Here is a 13,290-nt window from a genome sequence, read left to right as displayed (position 1 = left end):
TTTCAACTTTATATACAAAACCCTAAAATCCCATGGACACCAATTCTTTTTTACATAACCGATCATTGTGGAAGGTCCATTTTTCCAATTCCCTCTTCTTGCTTCATGCCCTAAGCCTATACCCATCTATTCTTTTACAAATGGCATAGGAGGGAGCCTGGCGCTCTTTTACAAGAGTTTTTAGAGTTTTTTGAGGCGCCTTTCATTTAAAAGTGCGCTTTTTGCGTCAGCTTAGCTTTAGGGGCTGCCTCTACGCCTTTGCTCTTTTTCCATCCTTTTTTCGCCATCTCAAATTGAGGTTAACAACTCAAATATAGCTCCAAACAAGGTAGCAAATCACTTCTTATTGCAAGGGAAGCAAGATAGCAAGCTTGGAATGGCCTATTGAAACTAAATTGGGTAAATGTTGCAATTGTCCCCAAACTCTCCCAAAGGAAGAAACTGTTGGACCATAGCATATGGTCCACAATGGCTTCATAATTATAGAATATTATTGCTCAACTATAGTAAATAGATCCATCACCTTGATCAAGCTTAAAAAGCATGTCTCTCTCTACCATAGTCTTGCCATCCATAGACAAAATCTTTAAGATGATTGGTCTTGGGACCTAATGGCTCAAGTGTCTCAAGAAATCATGACCATACCACCGATTGGAACTCCTACGATGACACTTCATTTGCACATTGTCAAGAAACCAAAATGTACCTCTTAAATTGTCTTTTTTGGGGGCATTTTTCGGGTCATTAAACCAACCCCCAAAAATAATTTTCACTACTTCTGGCTCCAACATGTTCTATAAAAGGGATTGAGTGTGCACATCATGATTCATCCCTTTAGTACATATTCATTCTCATCATCTTACAATTGTTGTCATCTAAGTCTACCTACACATGTGCCAGCCAAAGGTGCTTGCCTCACGACTTGCTCCAAAAGAACCACATATTCAAGAATTTTGAAATTTTCATAAAGTTTGGGAATTCCTAATGTGATTAATACTTGGACATGTGGTCAAATCTTACCCCCTTACTTGAAGGTAAAATTTTCCCTAAATACTATATAAGCAATCCCCCCAAGTCCCACTCTCAAATATAGCCACTTGGTAAAATCTTTACTCCTTATTTGAAAGTGGAACTTGGGAGATTCCCAATTTCTCTAACATGCTATTAAAGGTTGATGCTAGCCTATCTCTGTCCCTCCTCAAGCTGTCGCTAGCCAACATGTAGCTACATTTGCGGCATTTTAACTGGCTGCCCATCATCACCTACTGCAACTGCCTGTTCAAGGATTTCTGAGTGATCACGATTTTCCTGTTGATTGCATTTCCATTCTAGACTTTTTGGCAAGTATTACAGATTGCCACATGGCATCTCAATTGTTGTGTTTTGGATTTGCACTGCTTCATATTACCCATCGCTTGTTAATATATATTTTGATGTTCTAGCACTTTGCCATTAGTTTCAATATCATGAACATCTTTCAATCATGGTCCTTGACTGCTGTGTGACATCACCCTCAGCTCCAATTTATTGCATTTACATTAGATTTGGTGGTATTGCTGCATTTGAGATCCATACATGCAAGATGTCATTCTTTGGCTTTCCCTTAGCCTTTACTCATTTATTTATAGCATTTGATCCTTTACCACATAAATTGAAACCAACCTTCCTTTCCATAGAAGGGTGGAGAAGCCCTAAGATGCTTTGATTTACAATAATTTACAAGGAGCAATAGATTCACAAAATAAATGGCCAACTAGAAATTTATCACTTTACCACTTTAGATTGGATCACCCTCAAGAAAATTAAGATGAGCTTTGATTGGACCCAAAACCCCTTGCAGTATTATATATAGTTGTTGAAATGATGTTTGAGATCCCTATAATAGTAGAAATGCTTCATAATCGGAACGCATTTCTAGATCATACTTTTAACAAAAAATAAATAATTACGGTTTTAAAAAAGGTTCTGTTTTATTTCTTGTGGGTCCCTGAGGAAAGGGGAGGCTTGAATTGTATTTGCTTGTGTTTATGCTTTTGGCCGACAGGCATTCAACATTCATAATTTGACAACCTTTGAATTTTACTTGTATTGCGTGCATTTACATACTTGTTTCTCTCATGAGAGAATGCATGGAGCCATAAGATGTGTGTAATTGTGAAGGGTGTACCAACTCTCAACTCTTGCTAGCAATCCAAAAGCTACAAAATAGTGAGTGTAATGGATATGCTTGGCAATGTAAGAATTTAATTATGTAAACACTAAAGTGATAGCTTGTACAGTGTAATACAAATGCACCCACACACACTTAACTTTATATTTATATTTATATTTTTAGTTACCTTTAATTTATATTTATATTTTTTGGATTTCCATTTTTCCATTTCGAATCGAGGTTGAAACTATGCTTTTGGCAATAGATCTTTTCTCATTGATTTCAAAACAGCTATTGTACAACTAAGAATTGATCAAGTCGATTCTCCAACAACATTTGGATTAATATGTTGTCCTTGTAACCAACAAACATTAAGTTCAATTTGTGCCTTGATGAAAAGCACAATCAAGCACAAATTGGGTCAAGAATACTTGCATGTAGGTCTCCAATGGCCAATCACATCTAGTCCCAAATTTCCCCTTGATTACAAGCACATATGGGTAACAATTGAGTCTTGAATACTTATATCCAAGTTGGCATGTCCCAAAAATGACCAGCTAGCTACAACAAGCCCCAAGTCACCCCTTTGTTATTTCGCATGCAAATTGGTCCACTTGTAGATCCAAAATCTTACCTATTTTGTGGTCCATTGGCTGAATTTATGATGTCAACAATAGTGATCTTCTTGAATCACTGAGGCATGCATGCACACATTTCAATGCCACCATGCCAACCTTTATCCTCATTGGTTACACACCAAGATTACCGAATCACCAACCACAATACAACCATATTGTTTCACCAAATGACACATGCATCAAGTCTTGATGAGAAAGAAGAAGCATGAGAGATAAAATTTTGCATTTCCAGCCCAAAAATAGTTACCAACATCATAATCCCCAAATTTTCTCCTTCATTTGAGGACATGTGGGCACAAATTGGATCTTCTATACTTGAATGCAAGTCATCTTGGCTATAGATGAGCAATCTTTCTCAGATGTGCTATAATTCATGTGACTTTTAGCAAATCCCCTTGTTGCTTGGTTGATATTTGATGGCACGCTTCTTGAAACAAGCTAGTAGACCCTATTTTTTAAAAAAATCGAGTCAATCATGATAGATTAGGGCTATGAAAATCTAGATTTGTTAAGGGAGAAATGATGAGAAGCATACTAGAGAAAATTCTTGGACTTTCCCGTGAGAGGAAAGCTTGCACATTAGTTGCCTCACTATTCTAACTCAAGAAATTGCTATAGATTGGGTCCCTTTGATGTCCTTGATGGCTTAACTGCTCTCATGCTCTTGATTCACACTCAATTATTCACCCTTAGATCTACCCCAAATAACCTAGAATGGGAGAGAAAGAGTCTAACATGGAAGATACGCTTGCATGCACGCCAAAATCAACTCAAAATTGACACTCATCAAGTTTTCATTTTCGTTGCAGCCTCCACATGCAAATTTGAGCTGCCTAGTTCTTTGGCCTTGCCCTCATTAAGATAACATTAAATGTTGTCGAGCCTCAATTTTGAATTCCTAACCCCTTTGGTCATGAAAATGTTGAAAATTTCCACAAATCTTAGTTTAGGACATTACATCAATTAAATCTCTAGCCCACCAATAGAAAAAGTCATTTCCAAGGGAAAATTCAATGTCCTTGACGAGTCCTTGACCAAGATATGACATAAGGCACACACCAGTGCATATCCACAACTTTTGTTAACATCCCTCACTACCCAAGCTAAGATTATGTACTATCACCATGGCACACATTTAACTTAATCTCACATGTCCACCTCACATGTATATAACTTAAGTGTCCAAGAGCATTAAGTTCAAAAACCATGCCCTTGTGACATACCTCGCCCTTAAATCCTTGCAATTGCCCTCAATTGCCTAGCAATGATATAAAGGCATTTGTTATCATTAGAAATACATGCTTTTTTCATAGTCAAATAACATGTGCACCTATTGCATAACCACACTCATGCCCTCTACATGTTTGAAATTCTTGTCAACAAAACCAAGTCACAATCCATACACATGAATCATGACCGCTATCAAGGGATGCATCCACATGCCAATGCCAAATACTATTTTGAGTCTTGACAACCAAGGGAAAGCAATATGTATACCGATCATAAGCAATTCCTTATACGAATGATGTATCACATGATACTCATGTAGGGCATATGTTAGTTGCAAATCACTTGTCACTCTCATAAATTTACTTCTCGTGCAAATCACATGTACTTCTCTTACATCACCTACAAATGCACATTGTATACCACCCATGTGTCTCACACATGCCTTCCATATCTACGTTAGATCCAAATGTATACTCCATGTATTTCATGCATGCATGCAGCCTTGAAATGTATAGGTTTAGGGCCTAGGTGCAAGCCATACATATATGATACCAACTAATAGTGTGACTAGTACACTGAATAGTAATTCCAATGGTGGAAATACTATCAGCATACAATAAGTTGGATGCAAGCAAAGTGTATCTCAGATCCATTGTATATAGGAGCTGTCTGTTGCTAGGAGAGTAGGGTTACAACGTCCTGCCCCTTGAGCATCAAGCAATGCTCTAGATCCTCTATGCCTTGTTGAACTTGAAAGCATCATTGAGGGAAACTTTGGAATGAGAACAAGAATGGGAATGGGGACATGAATGAAATAGGAATTTTCAAAGGGGGTGAAACAGGAATGAGAATGCCACATCATCAAGGGAAGATGGGGATTATGTGATATCTTAGTTAATAATATTTAAAGGCTTACTTTAAAAACTTGAATTTATCAATATGCAAGAACTTACCATTATAGTTGGAAGATGTTAATGAATCTATAAGTTAGAAGGGGAGAGAGAGAGAGAGAGAGAGAGAGAGAGAGAGAGAGATCCGATTCTATGTTGGTCATAATTGATGATCATAAGTGTTGGTCTTGATTGATGGACTATAGTTGGAACCAAATCATGGCCACAATCCTCATTTTAGTTGTTCACTTTTAATGTTTGCATGTGGAAGGATCACAATTTTTCTTTTATGAAAGGTCATGATTGAACGTGTGAATCCGCTTTTTGATTGTAATAGGTTGTATTGAAAGGGTTGATCTAATTTCACTTTAGCAATGTTCAAGTTTGGCCTAAAATGCCACATGGCATTGCTTTGGGATAAGAAAATGTTTCAATCTAGGAAACACGTTTTAGGATATTTTGACCTTGTCTTGATGTTTTACCCCTTTTTGAGTGCCGTTTCAGGCTGCTTCACATAACTATGCTCGAAAGAGCTAGATGTTCCAATTGAAAGACATCAAGTTAAAGCACAATACTAAGGATGTTGTGCTAGGTCACCCTTCTCCATAAATTTGCATCCATCCAGAGGTGAAACTATGTTGGTATTTTACCAAGCATCACATGGAAACTTTCTCTCTAGCTTCACTTGCCCCAAAACCCACACTACTTTCTATGCCTCTTTTCCTTTGGATCACATAGATCCTTTGAACCAGAGAGGGGCCTAGTGCCAGTGCAGTGTAGGCAGTGGCTCACTCTTATTTGTGATTATCTCATATTTGGTATATGGATTCCATTTTCTGAGCATATCTTCAAGTTCTCTTTTGCAATCTTCTTATGTTTTCTCTTTCCTTTCTCATTTGTCTTACGTCTTACAGTCTATTTCAACACTTAAGTTGGTGGTTAAGAGCCATTCCTCGAATAGCAATGGTGGTAACTATGAGCGATGAGTTTATGGTTTTCATGGGAGGAAAAATGATACGGGACCAACTCGGTCCCGTGAATTTGGGAACGGGTAGCTACTACTTATAATTTTTAGTATTTGACCTCGCACACACCCAGATGCAGGCGTGCGCACCCACGCACAAAGAACAAAGCGAGTCCCATTGCCCAATGGAATCAACTACAATCAGAACCTCAACGATATTAGTTATTAACGCCCACTAGTGTCCAAAGCTATTTGGGAGTTACGAGTACTTGTATGGAGAGGATCCTTAATCAGCTCGTGGCATCTCAGCAGCCTCCAAGGATTTGTCTGGACATGGCCACCAGGTAGGATCGTTAGCTGTCCAATTTCCTCAGCCCTATACATTAATGCAGGCCGGCAGCGAATTCCAGGAAATAAAAGAAGCAATCTTGGGATCGACGTCGAAATACATGACGCTCCTTTCATATTATATGATGACGCCTCGATTAGCACGGTAATGTATCTGTAAATAGAAACGTCCTCTGCCGCGTCTCACGCTCGTTTCACATCTTATAATAAACCGGGACGATGATCGGATCGTCGAAATACATGACGCTCGTTTCATATTATATGATGACACCTTGATTGGCACGGTAATGTATTTGTAAATAGAATCAACGTCCTCTGCCGCGTCGCACGCTCGTTTCACATCTTATAATGAACCGGGACGATGATCGGACCATCGATTTCTATGCCATACCTCTCGACCGGATCGATACGAGCTGTAGTTAGGGCTCCCTTAACGATATCAATCAGCACTGCCCAACAACTAAGGGGGCCGTAATTGCAGCTACTGCAACCACAGAGTTAGAATGGCGGCGGCAACACTCCCAGCTGCAGCTGCAGCAGCTACATTGGCGCCGGCAATGGCCGAAGCTGCTGATGGGGTATTGGCGAAGGGCGGCAGCGCCAGCTTCTCTTCGTCTGCGTCTTCATCTGTGGCAGTTGACCATAGGGTAAATAGTCTTAAGGACGAGACCGCATGGCCGGGGCTGGTGCAGCGGTTATGCGAGGAAGGGCTGCGGGAGGTCCCTGCCGAGTATTTGGTGCCCGACCACGAGAGGCCGGGCGCTCAGCCGACTCGCCTCAACAACCACCACAACAACATCCTTCCTCTCATCGACTTGGCTGGCCTCCACTCGCCTCGCACCTATCAATCCACTCTCCACGCCGTCGACAAAGCTTGTCGAGAGTGGGGCTTCTTCCAAGTATAGCTATGAGCCATTATGGCACACTTCCCTTCTCAAGTGTTTATTTTTAAGACGTTCTATAACCCATATGAGTTATAACTGTCCTATTAACTGGTTGAATGCTTTTGACAATGCTCTCCCAACCCACCTAGCACATATTTAGATGCTTTTGGTCTACATGTTCCTTAATGGCTCCTGTTTATTTCCCGGTACACGGTCTCCTTTGCTATGCTTTTACAAGTCATGTGCTTCTTCAAGCTAGGTCTACATGCTTGTTTTGTGTCCACTATCAACATCCCATTGCACTCGACGAAAGCATCTGCCCAAGGCTCAAGGCTCACGCCATCAAAATGATGCAAGCATGCTAGTCACAACATGATCTCAAAAACCCAAAATGCCTTTGGAAAATGCTAAGTTGTTCTCACACACTTGTTGAGGCTTACTACTGGAAGGGTCATCGCTATGATTATAAGATGTTTTCTAGGGGGGTGTCACTCATGAATATATGTGTGTATCACGTGGATTCAAAATACGGTATTTTTAAAATATCACTTTTATACATTTTCTACATATAAAAGGGTGTCATATAAAGGGGTTATTTACAGATTGAATAGAAGAGGGTTGTATTTAATCACGAAAAATCCATGGTTAAGGGGTATTTGTAAATAGGCCTTGAACGCACATGATATGCAAGATATACAAGAAGTGAACCTCTTGAGGTTTTTTCAAGAGAGAGGTTTGGAAAACAACAATTACCATTCCTATTTATTTTCACCATCATATGGTCCCACAACCCCATGGAGCCTATGTATGTTATGTGCTTTGCGCATGTGTATAGTGCATCTTGGCAAATTATGTGTGTGTGTGTGTGTGTGTGCGTGTTATGCGAAGATCTAGTACAGACATCCATTGCTATGTCTATATGTAGTGTGAACTTAGATGGTTTATATATACAAATTTTTTGCAATGTCTGCATAGGCTATCAATCATGGCATTCCTACTTCCATCATAGAGGGTGCCAGAGAGGCTGCAAGGCAGTTTTTTGAACAACCAATGGAGGAAAAGGCACATTACTATGCTAAAGTGGACCAAAGTGATATTCAAAGCTTGCAAGGTTATGGACATACACATTTCTTCAAAGGAAATGCTAATGATTGGATGGACTCCCTCTTTGGATATCTTTATCCTAACTCCCTCAAGAACCTAGATGCTTGGCCTGCTCAACCTCCAAGCCTAAGGTAAGTATTTTGCATCCGTTCACTAACCCATGTAGATTTGTTGTCCGTGTTCTACCCCAAGGCCATGGTAGGCCTATGATTTTTCATAGTCCATCTCATTTATGCCTTCATTGATACATTGTCAACAATTTCTTATCCCTTTGTGTGAATTGTGTTGCACATAAGTTATTGGATAATAATGTCATTCCTTTATATGGTCGGTGCAGAGATATGATTAATGCCTATGGTGACAAAGCACATAAACTTTTTGATATGATGTTGGGAATTATATCAACAAACTTAGGAAGAGAACCTACTGACTTGGGCAAGCATTTTCAAGATTTCAATATATTTTTCCGTGCAAATTATTATCCTCCTTGTCCACAACCAAGTCTTGTTCTAGGGACACATGGCCACAAAGACCATGGGGCCCTAACAATTTTGCTACAAGACAAAGAGAAGGATGGGCTTCAAGTTTTCAAAGATGGTGAGTGGTTTGCTGTCGACCCGATTCCAAATGCACTTGTTATCAACATTGGAGATAAGCTACAGGTAACAAAGAAGTGCTTACTTTCACTTTGCATCACTTCTTAATCTACCCTTCTCACACAATCATAATTGTATCATAATATTATACCAAGGGTATCCCAATTACTAGACATAATACATGAACCAATATTTTTTACACTCCTCAAATCCTTTTCACTTTGTTACAGAACCTTACCAATGGAAAATACAAAAGTGCACTACATCGTGGAGTTGTAAGCAATGATGCAACTATTATGACCTTGGTTACACACTTAGATCCCCCATCCCATGAAGTTGTTACGCGCTGAACTTCAATGAAAAGGGCCATGAATTTCACTTATGTTTCAATTGTGTTGAAAATGCAACTTTTTTGTTTCAAAGTTTAACTTCTCAATGGCTACCACATCATGTACTTGAAGAGCATCCAATTTGTAAGATATGTGGTCAAAATCCTTTATATAAACCATTTTATGGTGTTTCATATTCTTTTTGGGGCCAAAGGTGATTGTTCTTATAGATGTAAGATTTAAGTTTAGCCTACCATTTAGATCATGGCTTCTTCCATTATGTAGATGTAGTATTGTGTAGAGGTTTGAAGCTTTAAAGTCTAAGTTATGTTTCAACCTTATTTTAAAGTGTTTAATTGAAAATGGAACTAGATAGTTTTGTTGCCAATTTCTTTTTCTTCTTCTCCTTAGATAAGTCACTTGTTCTTTTCCCTTGGTGCACTAGTCCTTCTCTTCATGCCTAGTGTCCATGTTAGTGATAGCACTCATAAACTAAGGTATTCTTGCTAACTACCTTAGCTTTTCTCTTGTTGCTATGGAGTAAAGCCTTCTCATTTGGATGAATGTGAAAGGTTTTCTCAATTTAATTCTTTAGAAACTTCTTCTTTTCTATGTCTGAATATTTCACATCCAATAACTTGGTGACATGCATATTAGCTAAATGTTTTACAAGATGTGATTTGAAGAGCCTTTAAGAATGCAATAATTTCAAGATTTTCATCTACTTTTGAAGAAATATCCATTTATTGAGTTGTCAAACTTTTTGTATCATAGTTCAGAAAGGAGCAAGGGAAACTTTAGGTAACATTTTCCAAGTTCAAAGAACTAAATCATAACATCCAAAATTATAGCTTCTCAATTGTGCTCCAAATAAGATAGCTAATTGATCCCACATGTCCTTTGTTGTGTCCTAGCCATCCATGTGATGAAATGCATGCATCGTCCAAGTTAATTTTGAAAATTGCATGAGCTTTAGTGTCCTTCTTTCTAAAATGATCAAAAAATTTCCATCAAGTGGATTCCATTCCTTTTCATTACATATAATGCACCCCAAGTTCCTCTTCGTTAACATGGATTTGATGTGGGTTGCCAAGTGTGAAACCCTTCACTCTTGAAGCATATGAGTAGGAAATTGGAGTTTTTGGTGATGATAATTAATTTGTGTGTTATCATTCAAAATGTCATGGAAATGAAGAGTAATACTTTGTCTATAAATGATGTGCTTAGCTTGGATATGAGCTCCTTCCTAAAGCTAGAAGAAGTATAGACAATGTTTTAAATAGCAATTGTGTCTCAGTTAACATGCAACGGCTTAGCATTCAATTTTGTGAGAACTAGTTGTAAAAGTAGCAAATAAACTAGTAAAGTATCCTTCAATTTTCCAACAACAATAGTGTATAAATGTAGAAAACAGCGTTTGGCGAGATCCTATTAGCCAAATGTGTGACCTTGAGTTTCAATAAAAAGTGGAAGGCTTGGAAAGGGAATCTTGATCAAAGGCACTCACTACTCAACTAGAGGTAGATAGGGCAGCCATGAAAGATTCAATGAAGATGAAAATTGATTACAATTTTAGATGGATTAGGGTAGAGGAATGACAATGAGAGAACTTGAGAAGACATGTAGAACATTAGTCTTATTACCATGTATAAGAAAAAAGGGAAGACAATAGAGAGAAAACCCAAATGTGTTCCTCGTGGAGGAGTAATTTACATATATAGCCTAAATGTATAACCTAAGGTCACATAATCAATGATGTCATAGCTTTGTAAATATTTATTTCCATGAAAGCATGCACACAATTTGTGCTAGACATGTCTAAGATTGTGTTATTAACACTTTTTTCCTATCTCCTCGAACTATTTCATATCACTGATGTGATTTCTTTTCTTATTGCTCCAAGCTACCATGTTTATGGTCAGTTGGTGAGTTTGCCAGTTTGTTAGCTAATTTTTTTGTTTTTTCCTATTGTATATCTAGGTAGTGATGCTAGCATTCCAATTCCATGCATGCATTTTGGCATGGGTTGCTTGACTTTAATTTCCTTCATTACTATTCTCTATGTCCATTTCTCTATATCTATAGACACATCAAGGTATTAAAGCATAGCACTTTTGACTACAATTTAAGCTTTATGGAAGATAGATGAGATTGAACTTGCATCTCAGCTTCATGCATGCAATTGAGCATAGGTTGTTTGGCTTTTTCCTTCATCACTATTCTCAATGTCCATTTCTGTATATCTCTAGATACATCAGGGTAGTAGAGCATAGAATTTTTCCCTACCATTTAAGCTTCATGGAAGGTGGATGAGATTGGGTGTGCTCCCTTCTTAGTAGAAGTATTTATAGTCAATCACGTTTGCAAGTGTTGAGAATCCAATGATACCTTAACCTTGAGAGTTGATTATGGTTGCCGCAAAAAATAGTTATAGTTTTATTATTAAATTTTTAGCATGGCCCCATTTCGAATAGAAGTTTTTAGCTTAATGAAGGTATGTGTGATTACTACTCTAGCCATGCTCAAGCTCAATAATGTGTAGTCCAAGGCAAATGAATATTGCACATTTGGTAGCAATAGTAAATGATAGCTTCTCAAGCTAAGTTTTTTTACTAGCTTTATTGTCTCTCTCAACCAAACATAGAAGAAACATCAACCTCTAATTCCAAACACAAACAAAACATCAGCCTCTCATTCATGGAGTAGTTAGGGAAAAGGTAACAAAACATTGAAAGAAAAAGGTCTTAAGTTTGCTTTAGATTCACTCTCATTGCAAGCACGAGAATCTTAACACGAAGAAAACACAATGATTATTGTTGCTCAAGTGGTAAAGCATCACTTCAATGACAACACAATGAATACAATGCCTCAAGTGGCCTAGATAAGTACCAGCAATACTGTATGAAACACAAAAGACCAATCTCAACTCTAAATTCATACCTAATTTTTTTGCCTAAAACACATGAACTTTTTACCAAAGTCTTTGATTTTTAACAAATTGTTGCCAAGAATCACAACACAAATCAAAATTCTTACAAGTATAGAAAATCCAATGCTCATTCTTCAAGTAATACCAACAACTTAGTACAAGGCTTCTGAGCAAGCATCACACTATTTTCATTTGATGTCTAAACCTTTATGAAGAAGTTAAAAACTAATGCTAGCTTCCAATGGTTGCTAAGGTCTTTAGGGTAACCTTTGTCAAATCTATTAGCTTTTCATAAAAAACAATTACTCATTGCTGCCTCGATTAGAAAGTTCCAGCACATGCCAACTTCTCATGATCTTAACACATGGCTATCTCATGTCATGGACATGCCACGATCAAGTGTATGAATTAATTCTTACTCATGACATATGAATCCACACCCCATGCAAATGCACCCTTAACAGGACGTCTTTGAACCAACCATGTGAGCCCACCCTTGCCATGTCATCATAGAACCTTCTACAAGATATGCCATGTCATTGGCCTACATCATCGATGATGCCATCATGGAACATTCTAGAAGACTTTTAATTACCCTCCAACACCTATAAAAGGAGGGGCTTGGCATAGGGCTCCCCAATCTTTCCAATGCTAGTTTTGGGAGCTCAAGAAGTCAATACCTCCAAGTAAGTAACTTTGAGTTCTAGTTCTGATTCTTGTCTAGTCATGGTATCTAGTCTTGTCTTGTCTTCCATTATACTCCTATTGTCTTGTCACCTTGTAATCTCATAGTATGAGATCTTGACATCTAGTTTTGTCTTATATCTTGTTCATTCCCATTCTAGGGAGATCTTGTAATTTTGATATCTTGTATCCATACCTATGGTCCCGGGTTGTGGGATCCTTCATATCTTATCAAGTCCTATTGTCTATTCCCATGATCTCAGGTTGTGGGATTTTCTGTATCTTGTTAAGTTATCATTGTCCATTGTGCCCCTACATGGGATTATCTTGAAATTAGAATTCTTGTCTTGCATCTAGTCTAGTCTCTCAAGCACAGTCTAGTGCTTGCATAACATCTCGTATGATACATTGTTTGCATCCTTTGATAACAACTCTTCCCGTTGACTAGACACCTCTGCCTTATAAAGTGCTATTAGAACCGATGTTAAACTCCCTAATGAATAGGAAGCCCTTATTGGTCTAAATATTGAGATAGTAGTGCT

At 38.2% G+C, this 13,290-nt stretch overlaps 1 protein-coding gene across 2 annotated transcripts; it reads left to right on the top strand.

The window, feature by feature from the left end:
- The first annotated feature begins 6,324 nt into the window (after positions 1–6,324).
- LOC148036807 (jasmonate-induced oxygenase 4-like) lies at positions 6,325–9,307 on the top strand. 2 transcript variants are annotated; one of them, XM_087675698.1, is made up of 4 exons: positions 6,325–7,121; positions 8,130–8,341; positions 8,548–8,872; positions 9,037–9,307. In XM_087675698.1, exons 1-4 carry the CDS (start codon positions 6,726–6,728, stop codon positions 9,154–9,156), a joined length of 1,053 nt encoding a protein of 350 aa, XP_087531824.1. In that variant the 5' UTR covers positions 6,325–6,725; the 3' UTR covers positions 9,157–9,307. The 2 variants fall into 2 exon arrangements, with proteins under 2 accessions (XP_087531824.1, XP_087531823.1); XM_087675697.1 differs by having other exon boundaries at positions 8,082–8,341.
- Positions 9,308–13,290: the final 3,983 nt, after the last annotated feature.

Source organism: Lygodium microphyllum, chromosome 4, assembly GCF_053477565.2.
Source record: "Lygodium microphyllum isolate KBCC chromosome 4, Lygodium_microphyllum_v1.1.10, whole genome shotgun sequence".
Lineage (NCBI taxonomy): Eukaryota > Viridiplantae > Streptophyta > Polypodiopsida > Schizaeales > Lygodiaceae > Lygodium > Lygodium microphyllum.
This window is presented reverse-complemented; position numbering and strand designations above follow the sequence as displayed.